This window comes from Pleurodeles waltl, chromosome 5 (assembly GCF_031143425.1).
Source record: "Pleurodeles waltl isolate 20211129_DDA chromosome 5, aPleWal1.hap1.20221129, whole genome shotgun sequence".
Classification (NCBI taxonomy): Eukaryota; Metazoa; Chordata; class Amphibia; order Caudata; family Salamandridae; genus Pleurodeles; species Pleurodeles waltl.
In genome coordinates, this window is record NC_090444.1 from 804,402,830 (window position 1) to 804,422,005 (window position 19,176).

The following is a 19,176-nucleotide window of genomic DNA, read 5'->3' on the forward strand; positions in this document are numbered from 1 at the left end:
CTACTTTATCCCACTGAAAAGTGGTAGAATGAATGGACATAATGGAGAAGAACACATTTTCAATGATTTATCACAGCTAGAACAAATAATACAATCCTTAACCATTTGGTCAATTTCCGTGCCCATAGAAAGTCTTCAAAAATACAGTCTAATATGTCTTTTCATCATGGTGCTGCCCAAATGTCTGTCATGCACTTTTGAAATAACACCATTTCTCAGACCCATAGGAGGTACAAATTTATCATCCTTCGTCAACACACCATCCTCCACAGTCAATCCATCTGCGAGTTTGAAAATAATGTTGTAAAGTAAAATCACTATTCCTGTCTCTAGACCAACCAAATCTAACAAATTCCATATTTTGGCCAGGGTGGAAGGTTCTTTTAACGCTCTTCACCAAACTTTTTCACTGCATTCACTAACTTGAGGTGATTCTACAGCTGCAAAAATAAAATAAAAATCATCTTTACTATTTCCATTGAAGGAGTCCAAAGAATCACCACTAAATATGAATCATGCTCCTGTATGAATCTTAAATAAAATTCACACTGACCCAAAAATGATTTAAAACCAGTCTTGTCTACAGGTGGTTTGGCATCTATAATATTCTTCACCAAGCTGGTTTTGGGCCAACACCCTCATATGAAACCAAATGACCAAAATATTCAACTTTATCAGTCAAAAATACACATTTATCTCACTTAAATGTAGCTCCATGCTCTCGAAATCTCTTTAACATCTCATCGAAAATGTTATTGTGACATTCATAGTCTGATTAAAAGATTAAAACATCATCTTGAAAGATGGAAAGACCTTGAATCCGTTTGAGCATTTGATACATCATCTTTTGGAATACTGATGCTGCCAATGCTAAACTAAATGGCATGCAACAATACTGGTAAGTTCCGAAAGGTGTCACAAAAGCAGTTACATGTCTAGATTCCTCCTCCAAACCAATTTTGTGGTAAGTTGTGGCTATGTCTAGTCATTTCACTTCTTTCAAACTAGATAACAAATCAGAAATATTTGGTAGTGGATGCGAATCTATTCAGTTCTCTCTGTTAAGACAGCAGAGATCCACACAAACATTTATTTCCCATTCTGCTTGTGTACAACCATCAATGGAGTGTTGTAGAGCCATTTTAGTGATGTTTCTGGGCACGTTCTTTTAGGAACTACGCCTGCTGCTTGTGCCCATTAGTCTAGTAACATTTTATTTTATGTCATTCTATTCTTTTAGAATCGGCCACATTAGTGGTGGTGTTTTAATTTTCTTTATCTAGTTGTCTTTCTCCTAGGAAAGCATTACATTTCTTAGTACAACATTCTTTCACTCTGTGCTTTCCTCAAGGCTGCAGTGATATAGGATTGTCGGCAGAAGTGGTACACTGCATCTCTAACATACACAGAAGCACGTGCATTTGTATGTGGGGACGTTTTCATTTCCCTGTCCCATGCACATTAGAGGGAGGTTCCAACCAGATGACCACGACTGCATGTTGTCTGACTTTGCTACAGCTGCTTGCTGAGACCACTGTCCCAAAATGGGGTTGATGTCTCTGCAGATAACAGGCTTCTTCACTACTGCCATACTCATGTATAGGAGATGATGTCTTTCTAGGGGGGAATTCCTGAAGGACGGATTAGGACTTATCCTGCTGTGTTCTAACACAGCTTAGGTAGGAATTGCATGTATTGTGCATATTGCCAGTATGGTGGGACTTTTCCTGTGTTTCACTTTTCTTGTCACCATTTTGCTTCTAGTATGTTTCATCATTCTCATTATTCCACTTCTTGCCATTTTATCTAGGATGCAACTGATTCAATAAATCTTATTGAACCATTTTCTGCCTCTGTTTGTCTTTACATGTGTGAGACTGATGTAACTGGGAGAAAAGTATGAGATCTGATCCATCACGATTTCCCTGAGAAGGGATAATGTCATGCGCCAGGTTGCCACAAATCATCCCTGCTCTTGGGAGGAGATGAGGCATTGCTAGCTGGCCAGAAACTGATTAGGCTGAGTGTTGCCATTGTCACATGGTGTGGGATGGGACTCAGTTCCCCACAACTCAGGTGATGCTGCCACCCAAATCCAGCAGCCTCATTGGTACAATGATAGCCAACGCAACAGGAGATAAACTACAAGGATTATTCTACAGGTTCTACAGGTTCAATTATTCCTTGTTTACACAATAGATTCAATCTTTTTTCCAAATAGTTCAGAATGCTAGATGGTGCACCCCTTGTTTTATGCTTCGCTGGCTGAGCATTCTTCTTGACCCTGAATTTATGTGAGAAATGCTTTATCTTACCCACCTCATCAGAACATACATGAGGATATCTATTCAGTATTTCCTTCATCCCCTCACTACATCGTATTGCTAGTACTTATTCCTTGGTACCTGGACTGAACACCATGTCAACCAAACCTTGATGAAACCATCAGTTTGTTTACGCCTTTCTAAGCTACGGAGATCTTCCCTGCTACTTTCCTACCTATTGATTCTAAGATATCCTATATAAATCATATTACTTCAAATTTCCATTGATCATAAGAGACAGCTGGGTGTTCAGGTAGATGCAATGGTCTACTGCTCCACAAGAACTTTATATGATATACCTCATACTTTAAATTTGTGATGTGTGCACCTGAATCTTCCAATAGGTGTAAAAGTCTGTCAACCACCTTGATATCTACTTACAGGTCCACACACCCATCTGGGTTTCCTATCCTTACTTCTTTACTGGTTACAACCTTAACCATGTCACATAAATCAATACCAATATCTTCCTCATCCCCAGAGATATGTCATCCACAACACATGTGATGTTAGGGCTATCGTTTCATTTCATACCTTGAAACACTTTAACAAAACAAAGCAAAGTTAAACACTCTACAAACCACATTTCATGGTGGTCATTGCCTCTGCCTTTATTGTATGAAGTATTTGCCACACTTCAAACACATATGTTGTTGTGAAAAATGGTTTAGTTATATCAAACACTATTTTACTACCTTTGAGAACTTTTTCACTGCTAAGTTTTACAACATCAATAAGATATAAATCTATGTTATCCAACTCTTTAGAAGAAATTTGTAAAGGCTCAATATTTTAAGCTGTTTTAGAGTTGATCTCCAATGATGGATTACCCATGGACAAAAATGTCTGCCTGATAGACTTATCATTACGCTGACAAATAAGGTGATCTCTGACCAACTGCTCTGCAAAATTCCCAAATTGAGTGTCTGCAACTAATCTTCTTCGGGAAGAGATGTAAGATTCATCATCTTCTCTCAGTTTATGTATTCTTTAAAAAAAATATATGTATAGGAACCAAGGGAATTGGATGAACATCAACAACATTGAATACATTTTCATGTCTTTTCAAAGTCTTCTGATAGTCATCCTATATCTCACCCTTTCCAATCACTAAATCAGGCAGATGTTTTAGAAAACCTCTACTTTCAAACCAAAGAGTGTAAAGCAAGATGTATTTGTTTCTTTCTGCTTTAAAGCATGGAGCACCTATGGAACCCAAATAAGTCTTGAACGCTTTAAACCAATGTTTCCAGGCAAAAAGGGGATCACCTGGCATTTGTAAAAAGTGAAGTGGTGGATTAACTGCATGCCTAGTTAAGTTCTGACACTACTACCAATGTCTAGGTATATTTTAATGCATAGTTTTAACACAATATCATAGATAACCCATTCACAATACTATAATCGATTTGTATTGAATAAGTTATATATTTTCTTTTTACAGTGTTTCTAAACTTGGAGTGTCATTTACAAGTGGCTTGCGCCAACAGTGCTCCACTTTTTTTGCTGCACCAGTGGCACAGGCTGCAGGCCTACATCTGCAAGGCAATGGAAAGTCACTTTGCATGAGCTTTTCGTGGCCTTGTCGATTTGGAGTATGGCAAAGCAGCGCAAGTCACTGCGCTGCCTTGCTTTGCATCAAAGAGGCATGCCACTGCAGTTGGTGTTCCCATGCAACCCCTGTGGATTTTGATTAATTCCCAGGTTTTGTAAACCTGGGAATGTGACAAAAATCTACATATCCCCGGGGAGGTATAAAGGAGGCACAACAAGAGAAATATCTTTATTTCTTCTTGGTTTTTTCCTTTTTCTATGTGTGCTGCATGTAGCAGCGCACATAGAAAGAGGAAAACACCTCTCATGATTGTTTTTGTGCAGGAAGGTGTCCCTTTCTGCTCAAAAACAATCATCCCTGCAACGCAGACACCCTTGCACCATGGTGCAAGGGTGCCTGTGTTGGCACCTGGCAGCCCATTGTGTGCCAGCACAGTCGAAAAGGATAGGAATATGCTGTATCTTACAGCTACAGCACATTTTTGCATTTTCAAGAAGACTTGTGGCGCTGTCCTGCACCAAAGGATTATAAATGAGGTCTTCGTGTGCCCCTCACCATATACTGACCAATAAGGCACTGATGTCAATTCATTTAAGTAACAATGTTGGTGTGCTCATCGCCGTCTACTTCTTCCTGGTAAAACAACTCTGTCTTACTAATAATTAATGTGCTGTTGAATGTTCTCCCATAAACTCCACATACCCTTTGCCTTACACTCGGTGAAGTTGTATGTAACTGTGCACATTGCTGTTCTCACTGATATCATAAATGTGATTGGATGTATGGGGCATGACTCCACGTATGCAGACATGATCACAAGAATTTATGCCTCTTCACACATGTGTGTGCATTCCACCCTTATGCGCTGAAATGCAAATTCCCAAATTATTCCACTACTGCACGCCTGGTGTATGTTTTCCACGCCTGCGTCAGCACTGAAATGCAGAGCACTTCATCTAAAAAAAAAAAAACTGTTGACAGTGCATGCAACGGGTGGGTAAAACTGAATGGCTTGGTGTGCTGGCCTTCAGCGCTGGTAGTCCTCACAGTCTTGGGTAGGCAAAGCAGATTCCAGGTTCACCACAACATTTTCCAGTTGATTGTGTCGAGTGGACACCTCCTGGAATACTCTTGTGTGCATGCAGGTCGGCAGCAGTTCGCTCTTCACCAGGAAGATGTTGTGGCCTCTCCAATAGATCAGCAGCAGACAAAGATTAATCCACGGATGTTTTGTTGGAGAGTCAGCTCAGAGCTGCTGGCACCACACCAGCCCATATCCACTTAACTTGCAACTGTTCTTTTTCAATCTAGCATCACAGAATACTATAATATGTTTTAACCATGTGCACGAAGAATTAAAGACAAAGCATTAACTTTGGATGTAAAATGAGAGAGGGAAAGACATATCTATGTAGTGGCTGATTTGTGCAATGTGAAAACAGAAAATTTACTTTCAATCCTGGCTTCCCCACTTGACCAAATTATGGCCCTCATTTCAACCCTGGCGGTCGGTGACTGCCAGGGGAAATGTGATGGTAGTACCGCCAACAGGCTGGCGGTACTACTCACCATATTTTGACCGTGGCGAAAGTGCCACATTCATACTGCCGGGACCATCGGTATACCACCATGGCGGTCCCGGCGGTCGTAATCCGCCAGGGCAGGGAAGGATTTCAACTCCCCTTACCGCCAGCCTGTCCATGGGGGTGAACACGGACATGGAAAGGCTGGCAGAAAGGGATCTCGGGGGGCCCCTAGGGGCACCTGCACTGCCCATGCGCTTGGCATGGGCAGTGAAGGGGCCCCCAGGCACAGTCCCATAGCGCAATCGACTGCCTGAATTACAGGCAGTGGATTGTGCGACGGGTGCTGGTGCACCCGCCGCACCGCCACATTGCCTCCGGCTCCATTAATAGACGGCTGCAATGTTATGGCTCTGCTCCCTGCTGGGCCGGCGGGCGGAAACTCTGTTTCCGCCTGCCGGCCCAGCGGGGATATCCAAATGCGGCCGGCGGGTACCAGGCAGCATAGGCGGCCGACTGGCGGTGTAATATTGGCGGCAGTTGAAATGAGGCCCTGTGTGTTTCTAGGCAATTGCTTTACTTCACTTTACATCCCTTTTTCATTATCCCATAACTGAGCACCTTGAAATGCATAATTTCAGGGTGTGCGCTGTGCAAACCCTCTTGTGCTTGATTTAATAACTATAACGTTGTGCTACGTAGATTACTAACATGGGCTACATAGACCATAGGGTGCACATGAAAACTGAATTGCATCTTGGTTCACTAATGACAATGTTTTGCAGGACAGGGGGACTATAAATTATTATGCATCCTTATTTGAGATTTTAACTTTTAATAAATGCCTTAAATGCTTTTTAACGTAGTGATAAGGAATCTGGTTCACTATGAAGAAATGCTTCCTCACCTTAATAAAATACACTCTGCATAGGATGCACAATTCCTGAGTACTTTACAAAGAGATAAAGCCCAACACAACTGTGTTATGAGGTGGGTAATGGGTGTAACAAGTTGTGGTTTGCCTTTGCAGTTTGTGTACAACCACAAAAATGCATTCTCAAATGTCTCTCTAACCATTTCCCACACTACAAATGGTTGTTAGATTTGTTTCGTGAAAGAGGCTAGAGTAAATTTCCTTCTTGGTTGAAACCAATGCTGCTCAGAGCAGGCATTAAAAGTGCCAAATAAATTATGTAAAGAGATCTCTATGATTGCTCTGCACCAATTCTTCGACTCCCCTTAACAGGGAATGCCTCCTTTGGATACATTATACCTGCCGCAGGGTAACAAAGTGGCGCAATGCAGGCATAGGGCCACTTTGTAAATTTGGCATTGCGATTTTGGCCTCATTGGGTTACATTAGCGTAAATAAATTACGCTAATGTGTGCAAATTGGCGCTAGGGGCTCTTAAATCTGCCCCATAGGGGCTTATTTACTAGCTCTTGCGCTGCCGTTTTTTCCCATATAAAAAGTGACGCAGCATAAGGAGCTTGTAAATAAGCCCCATACTTCTCTGAAAATAAGCAGTGGAAGATGCAAGTCAACCAAAAAGCAGGATGGTAAAGAAGCTATGCTCTAGGGGAGCAAGAAACACAATAAGAGGATGGAAAGCCATTGTATAAGAAGCAAGCAAATGAGAATATGCAACTCTCTTTTTCCTTTTACAGTTTGCTTCTTTCTTTGACATTTTGCTTTCTTTTTAAGCAACCGCATCAGTATTTTTTCTGATTTGGGCACATTTTTATATAAGCCCTGACAATCAAAGCTTACATTTTCTAATCTAGATCATACTGGTAAATGGGTGAATAGCAGGGGTGCGTTCGCTTGTAGGTTTTTGCTGTGTTCGGAATGTAGACAGTGCTTCATTTCATTTCCATTTTTAAACTGTTGCTCTGTTTCATTGCTTCCACGTTGCTATTGATAAAAATGTTGCTTACTGTTTTCCCTCCTTCATCTGTTATCAACGAGTAAAAGCAAATTGTGCTGTACAATTATTTGTCAAGAAGATGGGTTTTTCACTGAATCTGTATGGTGTCCAGCAATAACCTTGCTATTGCCTGTTCATAGAGTATTTTACAAAAATCCAGATGTCTATATCTTTTTTCCTAACTCGCAAAGAGCTTGTGGTGGCAAGTATCCAGCGTTTCCAAGGTAAAAAAACATGCCAGAAAAATAAATCTGAAATAATCTTTCATATTTCATCACTGTAGTCACTGAGCTAAACGTTCTTCCATGGAATCTGCAGAGGATGTTACTTTAAATTAATTACCACACTTTGTGTTAATTAAATGCACTTTTTATCCCGAATGTGCTGCTTTTACTCAAAATGACCACTACCCGAGACACAAGTAATTCACTAGAGCTGATTTCCTTAGTGCACAAAGAGATGAAATCGTGGTGGGCCTCCACAAAAAGAGGTGACATTTACTGCACACGGCAGTGAAACAAGATAACCAAGACATAACGTATTAGCAGAATACCAATAACGCAGTCACACATTTTGCCAGGCACAAGTGCATTGACTAGTGATTTCTTTTTTAGATAATTATCTGGTGGGTGATATTCTTTCGAGAGAAAAATCCTTAGTTATTCGATGAACGTCAGAATGATAGGCGTGTGGAAGAGAGTGGGTTGGTTGGGGTGGTTGTCTGGATGTGCATGCAAAAGCTTGTTTACAAAGATTATTCCGTCTGCCTTTGGTATTTACAAAATAACTAGAGTTGGCTTCATGATGTATGGCCTCTGCCAGAGAATTTTAGTGAGCTTTAGATGTCAAAAGGTTACTTGAAATATAGGTGAGCTTGAAGTAGGAGCTAATAAAGATAATCTAGGATGTGGGCAAAGTTGTTTTCCATCGACATTTTGGGGTAAAAAGCATTTTTATAAGCTTTTTCGAGAGCAATTGATTCTGAGAGGTTTGAAGTGGGTGGGTGCTTCTATTACAGCTTGGAGGTTTAAGTCTGGTAGGTCGAACTTAATTTTATGAAGAACAATTAGTTGGTTGAGGTGACTGTGCACGGGGAGCTAAAGTGGGGAGAAGCGTTCTAGAACCATTTTATTATCCCGGAGTTAGAAGATTGGATTGGTGTTAAATACAACTAATTTGTATTTAGTGTGGCTACGTTTCACATAAACCAGGGATACTGTTGCTAATGCAGGCGTTAGATGCAGAGTTGTAGTTAGCGGATGCTTTCTCCTGGTGTAGCATGTGGTTTGATATGGGTGTCAACAGCATCCTGGAGAAGGCTTGCCTTACTTGTTGCCACAGGGCTCCTGTTAGGGAGTGAAAGTTATTGAGTCCAACTGGTTTGAACTCAGTTGACAGGCGAAATAGGATCAGTAGATGTGCCCCTTTTATACAGGATTCATAAAGAATTATTTGCACACCCAGTAGGTTTTGATGTGCCAACACACGGCAACAGAATTTCAGCATTGACTGTTTTTATGTGTATCAGCACAGGGAAAACATATTTATTGGCTTTTGTGTGTATTTCATCAGCCATACTTTACAGAAAGGAATGCATTCCTAAGAAACTTTTAATATCCAAAGTGAAATACTGTAATTTGTTCTTCGAGCGTGAGAGGGAAATGTAGCCAAGATTTGAAAAACCTATACTTGGATTGTGTTTATAATCGTGGAAGGGGGCACACACTGCTGTGTAATTCACATTACACAAAGAATAAACATAGTTCCCTTTTGTTTCATATTCTCACTCTCTTTCCTATTTCAGATGCCACATCCAAAGCCACACGCACAGTATTATGAATCAGATGCTTGAAAGCAACCATTCCTCTGAATGTCAATGTCACACTTGTGTGCTGTGCTCAGGAGGAACAGAATTGTCTTTAATGTTTAGGCCCGTATTTATACTTTTTGACGCTAAACTGCGCTAACGCAGTTTAGCGCCAAAAAATTTTGCGCCGGCTAACGCCATTCTGAAGCACCATACGGGCGCCGTATTTATTGAATGGCGTTAGCCGGCGCAAGCAGACCGGCGCTGCCTGGTGTGCGTGGAAAAAAACCACGTACACCAGGCAGCGCCGGCGTAGGGAAAAATGGCGCTAGGGCGTCTTAAAAATGGTGCAAGTCAGGTTGACGCAAAAAATCGCCTCCACCCGATTTGCGCCATTTTTAACGACGCCCAGACGCCATTTACATGACTCCTGTCTTAGTAAAGACAGGAGTCATGCCCCCTTGCCCAATGGCCATGCCCAGGGGACTTATGTCCCCTGGGCATGGTCATTGGGCATTGAGGCATGTAGGGGGGCACAAATCAGGCCCCCCTATGCCACAAAATAATATTAAAAAAAAAAAATGTATACTTACCTGAACTTACCTGAATGTCCCTGGGGTGGGTCTCTCCATCCTTGGGTGTCCTCCTGGGGTGGGCAAGGGTGGCAGGGGGGGTCCCTGGGGGCATGGGAGGGCAGCTGTGGGCTCATTTTGAGCCCACAGGTCCCTTAACGCCTGCCCTGACCCAGGCGTTAAAAAGTGGCGCAAATGCGGGGTTTTCTGCCCCGCCAACTCCCGGGCGTGATTTTTGCCCGGGAGTATAAATACGACGCATTTGCGTCGCAGTCATTTTTTTGGACGGGAACGCCTACCTTGCATCTCATTAACGCAAGGAAGGCGCTCACGCTAAAAAATGACGCTCTTTACTCATACTTTGGCGCTAGATGCGTCTAGCGCCAAAGTATAAATATGGCGTTAGTTTTGCGCCGAATTTGCGTCGAAAAAAACGACGCTAATTCGGCGCAAACGGAGTATAAATATGCCCCTAAATGTGTTGATCAATCAATTTGCACCAAATCCCCAATGAACTCCAGACAGATTCTTATTTTTTTGTAAAAAAAAAAAGTCTGTTTGATTGCATAAGTATATCAAAAAACTGTCACCTGTACAAATAATTCAGTTATCCAGATTCGTAGAGAGCTGCCAAAATTGCTTTAATCTCTTCACCACTGCCACACGAAGCACGAGTGACTTCCAAAGTAAGAAAAATTGAAATATGGAAACACATTTTAGTATGAAGGAGTTACAGATCTTTAAAATGTCAGTTAAACGTTCTGGTGTGCTCACAAAATACAACTAGCTCAAACTAAAATATAATTGCATATACCTTGATATTGTGCAAAGGATTAGAGTTGCATAGCCCTTGCTCCGAAAAAAGATAACAGTATTTTGCAAAATACATCGCAAATATCATTCATAAATACCCAAAAATATAATTGACCGCAAACTAATGGCTCCCCAGTCTGCTGGTGAAACTCATAGAGTTCAAGGAAAAGAGTCTGATCTGACCTGTTTTGCAGAGTGTTAATCCCGTGTTATGGTTTAAATTCTGCATTTGTCGTTGTACAGTTAACTTACACCCCTCCTCAGTGTGTACTGTGGCTAACTGACAGACTTGTAGTGACTTCTGAAAGAGCTATACTTGGTTTGTGTTTATAACTGCCCTTGTGTTTGTTTAGTTTTTCGCGTGTCTCAAGTAGTGTTTGGGCGCAAGAGTGGAACTGTGATTAAGTCACAAAAAAGCAGTCGCTCCTTCTAAGGTCACTGTGTCACAGCATTTAAATGGCTGTCCGCCATCATGGCTAATTTATAAAATGTAACAAAAAATTAATAAGGAATCTGTAAAACATTCCTCTGTAAATAAAATGTAATTTTGTACAGAATAAATACCGTTATCTATCACTGCATAAAAGACTGCAAACGTGCATATATTTTGCACAGAATTGTTAACATAGAGCATGGACCTTACCAACTACCAACAAGGCATTGGAGAAAGAGACGAGGCACGTGACCAATCGGCTGCCACTGAGGGCTTTTGATCAGATGAGAGCTAGGAGAGGGAAAAACTATTTTTCCCCTCCATCTGAGCTTCTCATTCAAATAATACATCTCGATAAAATCAATAAAGGCGTTCACTAGGAGGCATAATAACACACCCAATGGCAAAATTCATGATGGTGATGGACAACGGCTTACTTCTCTGTGCCAATCAAAGATTTGACTGAGAAAGTCCTAAAGCAGAGGTCGATCGAAGGGCATTGACTCAAAAACCATGCTCTGAATAAAACAAACCATATGTATAGCAGACAGCTAAGGAGAAAAGGAAAGCTTCATTTGTTCATTTATGATGAGTCTTCAAGGAGGCTGCACCATTAGATGGTAACAAATGCCGGACTTGCCTGGTGAAGTTATGCGCTTTTGTTAGAAAGTATTTACAGGGAGTGCAGAATTATTAGGCAAGTTGTATTTTTGAGGATTAATTTTATTATTGAACAACAACCATGTTCTCAATGAACCCAAAAAACTCATTAATATCAAAGCTGAATATTTTTGGAAGTAGTTTTTAGTTTGTTTTTAGTTTTAGCTATGTTAGGGGGATATCTGTGTGTGCAGGTGACTATTACTGTGCATAATTATTAGGCAACTTAACAAAAAACAAATATATACCCATTTCAATTATTTATTATTACCAGTGAAACCAATATAACATCTCAACATTCACAAATATACATTTCTGACATTCAAAAACAAAACAAAAACAAATCATGACCAATATAGCCACCTTTCTTTGCAAGGACACTCAAAAGCCTGCCATCCATGGATTCTGTCAGTGTTTTGATCTGTTCACCATCAACATTGCGTGCAGCAGCAACCACAGCCTCCCAGACACTGTTCAGAGAGGTGTACTGTTTTCCCTCCTTGTAAATCTCACATTTGATGATGGACCACAGGTTCTCAATGGGGTTCAGATCAGGTGAACAAGGTGTCATTAGATTTCCTTCTTTTATACCCTTTCTTGCCAGCCACGCTGTGGAGTACTTGGACGCGTGTGATGGAGCATTGTCCTGCATGAAAACCATGTTTTTCTTGAAGGATGCAGACTTCTTCCTGTACCACTGCTTGAAGAAGGTGTCTTCCAGGAACTGGCAGTAGGACTGGGAGTTGAGCTTGACTCCATCCTCAACCCGAAAAGGCCCCACAAGCTCATCTTTGATGATACCAGCCCAAACCAGTACTCCACCTCCACCTTGCTGGCATCTGAGTCGGACTGGAGCTCTCTGCCCTTTACCAATCCAGCCACGGGCCCATCCATCTGGCCCATCAAGACTCACTCTCATTTCATCAGTCCATAAAACCTTAGAAAAATTAGTCTTGAGATATTTCTTGGCCCAGTCTTGACGTTTCAGCTTGTGTGTCTTGTTCAGTGGTGGTCGTCTTTCAGCCTTTCTTACCTTGGCCATGTCTCTGAGTATTGCACACCTTGTGCTTTTGGGCACTCCAGTGATGTTGCAGCTCTGAAATATGGCCAAACTGGTGGCAAGTGGCATCGTGGCAGCTGCACGCTTGACTTTTCTCAGTTCATGGGCAGTTATTTTGCGCCTTGGTTTTTCCACACGATTCTTGCGACCCTGTTGACTATTTTGAATGAAACGCTTGATTGTTCGATGATCACGCTTCAGAAGCTTTGCAATTTTAAGAGTGCTGCATCCCTCTGCAAGATATCTCACTATTTTTGACTTTTCTGAGCCTGTCAAGTCCTTCTTTTGACCCATTTTGCCAAAGGAAAGGAAGTTGCCTAATAATTATGCACACCTGATTTAGGGTGTTGATGTCATTAGACCACACCCCTTCTCATTACAGAGATGCACATCACCTAATATGCTTAATTGGTAGTAGGCTTTCGAGCCTATACAGCTTGGAGTAAGACAACATGCATAAAGAGGATGATGTGGTCAAAATACTCATTTGCCTAATAATTCTGCACTCCCTGTATAGTTCTTGTCTACAGACAGCCTTAGCTGTCTGCTGTTGAAAAAAACATTTTTGCATAATACCAATCCTTACAGTGGGTTTCAGGTCAACCCATTGCTTATCATTGATTGGCTTTCTTCAGTTTTACTTTGTAAAATGTTTGCATCTGATTTAGGAGCGTACCTTCCTCTTATGTTTGTCCCTACCCCGGAACTTAGCGTCGTTATCACTTGGGTGACTTGTATCTGATCCTTCCACTGTTTACATTCAGGGAGCTACTTCTGTCTTTTTTTCTTTCGGTGCACCATGGGCGTGCATGTGTTTTCTTGATCTCTTTCTCATTTGCGGCTTCCCACGAACATCCTGCTGAACTCCCCAAAGAGATGGGTTCCCGCAGCTTGTCCATTGCTTCTTCCGCCCCTATCCGTCCTGTTCAGCATTTCCTATTTTTTACTCCTCCAGCTCCTACATTTCTCCCCTGCATCTCCCTGTTTGCCATCGGTAGCATTCTTTTTCAGACCCTGCTCTTCCGTTGCTTGCTATTGTACACCTCCATTGCCTACTTACACTTCTTATATACATTTTTTGTGCAGATGTTTCTGCAGTTGTAATTTACTCCCACGCTCCTTCTTTCTAGACTATACACTTCTGACACTTGTTACTTTTTAACTTACCACTCCAATATGGGCTTCCACCATCTTTGAAGAGTAAATTAAAAATAAACTAAAGGGGTAGCCACAGCGGCATGAGGCGTTTATCAGCACAGGTTCTAATGCATGCATATATGTCATCATGCTGGAGCCAGACCAATAGTAGAAAAACAGCCACAACAATGTCATGATGGGTACTTGATATACGTGGTGACAACAGCATTTTTTAAATAATGCTGGCCAGCTTTGGCAGCAAACATGGGCAAACCCAAAAGATCAGTATAGGCTAGCCCTATTAGCTCTATCAATGCTTGTTTGATTCTTAACATTAGGTGGTGATTGTATTGAAACCAAAGTCCGATCTTCCATAACAACTAATGTACTTCCCTGTTTTGACTCTGTACAAAGTTATATTTATTGTTTTATTGTTTGATTTTAGTCATTTTCTACAGTGCTTTAGAGAAAATTGGAAAACATCCCCATAAATTAATAAGACACATCTCTTGGTGGGTTGTTGTTTTAGCGCTCCAGCAGTATCTGAAGCATGGTGGATCTGCTTAGTGCACATTTTGTGGGGCTATATGAACATAATGTTGGCTAGTGGGGTGACCACATTGTCTGATATTTTCTCTGGGGATCCGCAGTAAACACTATGGTAGTAGCTGCTATTGTCAGAGAAGGTTTTAAGTGGCTGTTCCAGGAGTGAGCATTTTACCAGCTTTCAGTACCAAGGATAAGGGCGTTCTGGTGATAAATGGAATTAATGTTACTGTGGGGACAATCCGTATTAGGCTTGTGGTTGGCATGCCAAGTGGGTTAGTGGGCAATTATTAGGGGGGGGCATAATGCAAATGATGTAATCCAGAGTAAGCTAGTGAAAGAAGTTCTGCTCAGAAGTAGAGCTGAGCTCGGCGTGAGGTGTGAGGTTGTAGTGGTGTTGTATTTCCCAGAACTAATAAGCACCATTTTGTGAATTTTGAGAATGAAAAATGTATTAATGAATGTTGCCTGAGGAACAAGCTGCGGGAAAGGAGTGAATTATTGGTGGGCAGTTTTAAAGTGGGATCTTGTCTGGTTGTGTTTAGTTGGTACACAAGGGAACAAAAATATATTTCTTTTGGTGCTTTTATTTGACTAGATATATTGCTATTGTACTTTTAAGTAGACTCTAGTCATTTTAGCAGGTGCAATGTGGTGTCTCAGGCTGTTCTGGAGTACTGGGCTGTGCCCGGGAGTGAGTAGAGCCTCAACTTGTATTTCTGTTATGTGGTCAATGTTAAACTGAGAGAGAAGTCTGTCACCTTGTTTATTGTTCATTGTGGTCTATCTATAGGATCTAAACCTGAAAGCTATACTGCCTGATGTGGGCATGCCAGTCATATGTGGGAACTAGACATGGGAATGGCGTGATGATTGGATCAATATAGCGGTGTGGGCTCACACAACTGAGTTTATTGAATGAAGATATGAGAGCCTGTCATGTTTTCATTGGGGTTGCAACCTCTTGCAAAATTAGCTATGATTTTGTCAAAAAGTGTGAAAAATACTCCTTTAAAAGTTGTAGCTTTCAAGTCTCTTGGAAGTTGGAATTGTGCCAGTAATATGTTTTAGGGCTTGAGGCTTTGACAAGTAAATCTGAGAATTGGCCATCTGTTTGTTGTTGTAACCTGGACATTGCTATATGAGCTAGACGTGGTAATGAAAGAGAGGGGAAGTACAGGATAGGACTCCAAAGAAATGTATGTAGGAAATGTTGATGAGGGAGTGTGCTCAGGTAATTGGGAGTATGATGGGGCCTTTGCCAACTGCCTTGTATGTGCAGTCAGTATGTCTGTGAAGCAAGCCGGTATCACTTAATAATGGAGAAAAATGCAGGTGTGAGATAGGTTTCTGTAATAAGACATCTTGTTAATGGATTTTAATGGTGTCTGTGGCATTGACCAAGTAACTGATGCGTTTTTTATGCATTGATGAGTAGGGACAAGAGATAGATGATGGGCGTTTGTTTTTGTAAGTGAAAATCTGAGATTGATGGGTCGTTGAGTTTACTACCCTATGAGGCTTAAGATAGTAATCTGTCTGCTTTTTCAGCATTAGACAATTCATATTGCTAGAGTTGGCCTGATTCCGTTTGCAGATTGACTGTCAGGGAGAAGACTGCTTCTAACCAATCATAAAAGAGCAAGGGTTGCTCTTGAAATAAGTGAGAAACGTATGATAAATGCTGCAAGAATAAGAGATTTTTGAGCTTTGGATCGTAATGTCGGGTCTTCTATGTTTCCAGCACAACATGGTTTTTGAGCTGATGGTGAATGTGTTGAAGTATTGATGTACTGAATGTTGGGTCACATAGGCCCATATTTATACTTTTTTAGCGCCGCATTTTGAAGCAAAAACTGCACAAACTTAAAAAATACAATTGTATTTTGCAAGTTTATGCCGCTTTCGCGTAAAAAAATGACGATAATGTGGTGCAAAAAAAGTATAAATCAGGGCCATAATCTGCTATGCCGAGGCACAAATTTGTAAAATAAATAGAGCTTGAGCAGAAACTGGTAAAGGAGGTAAATCTAGCTATGTTGGAACTTTTTTAATTCTGCCTTCTACTGTTGCACAGTTTACGTTAGAATTAATACATTTGTCCCCTTTCTCCTACTACAATGCATAACTTAAGATAACGTCAGAAGACATATTTGTCTTGGAATTTCAAAATGTATCTTTTATGTTTCCAAAATCAGAAAATATATATCGAATGTCCCTTCAAAGTATTTCCAATTTGTCAGGTCTAGATTATCTACAAAATTGTGCATCTGTACTGGGGCTGGGATAAAAAGAATGTCATACAAGTTTCACATGCATAACCCTTCAAATGCATTTTTTCATTAAAGGAAGGCGAGGTCGAGAGAGGAAAAAGAAGAAGCTAGGCAAAGATGGCAGACTGGAGACCAGGGAGGAAAACAAAGAGAAAGGGAGCCGTCAAGAGAGCCGAGAAGATTTGGAACACCAAGAAAAGAGAGAGCAAAAGAAAAGACGATCCCAGAACAAGCATCCAAAACCTACAGCCATCATCACCGGCCTCTAAAGGATGCATGAATGTGTTTGATTCATAATGCTGCTATATCAATCCAAGCCCCTCTACGAGACACTCTCAACTGTGGAGCCATGATGGAATACTTACATCCACCCCAGCTGTACACAAACATTCCAAGCCTCATCTATACCCACCAAGCACCTGTAATTCACAAAAGGGACTTGTGCGAGCAAAGAACAAAATAAAGTGAGCGTTTACTAAGGGGAGAACTTTCAAACGGTTTGCGTATATGCTTTTATGCATCTGTAAAAACATAAGAAAGAACATTTTGTATATAATTTATAGGGTTTTAGGTAATATACTGAAAGACATCTAGGTGAGCAGTTGTTTTCCTTTTTGGAAGATATTTTTCAAACTATTGATAAAGAAAAGAAGCAAGATATATGTCAAAATGAAAGATTCCGTTTCCTTTCCTACATAGCTGTGCTACTGTATATCTTTAAATAATGGACACCAGGGATGGTCATGTTATTGTGAAGTGGACGGTTCTGTACCCAGAAAGTCTCAAGAGTTTCAAAAAAGAATTCTCTAGTCTGATTGTTTTCAGACTTACATGAAGTGGCAGTGTCTGGATTGTTTCTTGAAGGGGCTTGGGTAATCCGAATTCGCACATCACTCATAGATTTCATTCTGAGATTACTCAAAATTCGTGGTTAGCTTTTATGTGATTCAGTGCCAACAATCATGCTGGAAGCGAGCCAGAAATGGAACAAACCAATCTACTGGTACGACAACTCCCGAAAAACCTAGACATTAAAGCATAGGCACCAAAGGGCAAACCACAAAACCTTAAACCACGTGCTCCACTTGGCAAACTCCACCCAAAAGTGACAGAGTTGTGATGTAGCACGAAGTAAATTGAAGGCCCTTCTGCTAGTGGCAGAGGACTGATTTACATGCGACTCAAAATCTCAACTCTACTTCTGACTGGATAATTCGGGGTCGCATCCTTTAATCTGTACTATGAGAGTTAAATCCATTGAACATACAGTAAATATCGTTAAGCAGACCAACGAGAGGAAAAGAGATTTTTCTCCATGCACTAAACTAGATAATTAGTTTATGAAGCATGCCATGTGTGGGTAGGCTTCCTCTTTCATTGAGAGACCAGTTATCCAAGTCCAACTTTCGCAGTCCCAGAATGGAAAATCAAGGTTTACACTGACTGAATTAACATAGCTCTATCCATGTTGCATCAAGCTGTAAGGATTCATTATCTGTGTTTGGCGTGCGGACTGCCATTGGTGGCCCTTTTAAGGCAAAAATTTCTCTAAAAAGAATAAAACATGGCTGGCTGGTTTAATGTTGGGAAAGGTTGTTGCACAGCTTGTGTATCAATTTTGTTTCTAGCGCCAAATGTTTGACCTTATAATTTATCAATCAGTGCTTTGTTTTTTGTTTGGAAATTGGAGCATAGATAAGTTTATATTTTAAGAGATTCCGTACCTGATATGTTGTACAACCATGGAATACTGAATGGACTGGATGGTGGTGATGATAAGAAGAAGGTAGGTGCACTGCATCCCAGGAGAACCATGGGTGGTTGACAATCATTGGATTCTGGTGATGCACATTTCCCCATTAATGACATGTCCAATGTAATGACAGAACAAAAGAATCATAGGATTACCAGTTTGCCTCAGGCATTACAGAACGATGGTGTTTTGAGTGACCACATGTAAATCATAGTCACCAGAGCCTGTTGAAAATGTAGAGTGAGAGGATCATGGTAATGCAACATGTAAAGCACAGACCTGCAGTCCTTCTGGTATAAAGAGCATTTTTAAATAGTCTGCTTTATGAAGATTATGTAGGAAAGGGGATATTACTACTTTAACTATATGCATCTGTTCAAAAAAGAAGTTAATGCAATAAATATATTTGTTGATAAAGTTTTCTTAGTTGTGATCTATTACAATGTGTAAAACAAATTAATAGACTTAATCTGACCATTTATTTATTCGTTACAAATTCATAGATGCTATGGTAATTTCCAAGACGCAGTGTAAGCAGGGCAACGTGCTAGAATGAGGCCTTCATTCCACTTGCAGAATTACTGACCTTCGACTTAACACTCTCTCAATATGTTGTCTTGCTCCTCTCCCTGTTTTTCCGCTCTCCCATCTGTCTATCTGTCTTACCAAGAGTGATTTATTTATAAAAGAATGAATGGCAGGGCCCAAACATTTCCTCAGAAGCCCATCGCTGGCACTACCCCATGTCGAGATGGCAAATACCTAAGATGCCTAGTCTTGATTCCACCTCAT

The 19,176-nt window shown here is 40.9% G+C and overlaps 1 protein-coding gene across 1 annotated transcript in view; it reads left to right on the forward strand.

Moving 5' to 3' along the window:
• The window catches only part of RSPO3 (R-spondin 3), a 315,395-nt gene extending 296,593 nt beyond the window's left edge, over window positions 1-18,802 (forward strand). Inside the window, exon 5 of the mRNA XM_069234820.1 lies at window positions 16,707-18,802. Coding sequence (XP_069090921.1) covers window positions 16,707-16,900 — 194 coding nt within the window. The 3' untranslated portion in view covers window positions 16,901-18,802. The remainder of the gene's footprint in view (window positions 1-16,706) is intronic.
• Window positions 18,803-19,176: the final 374 nt, after the last annotated feature.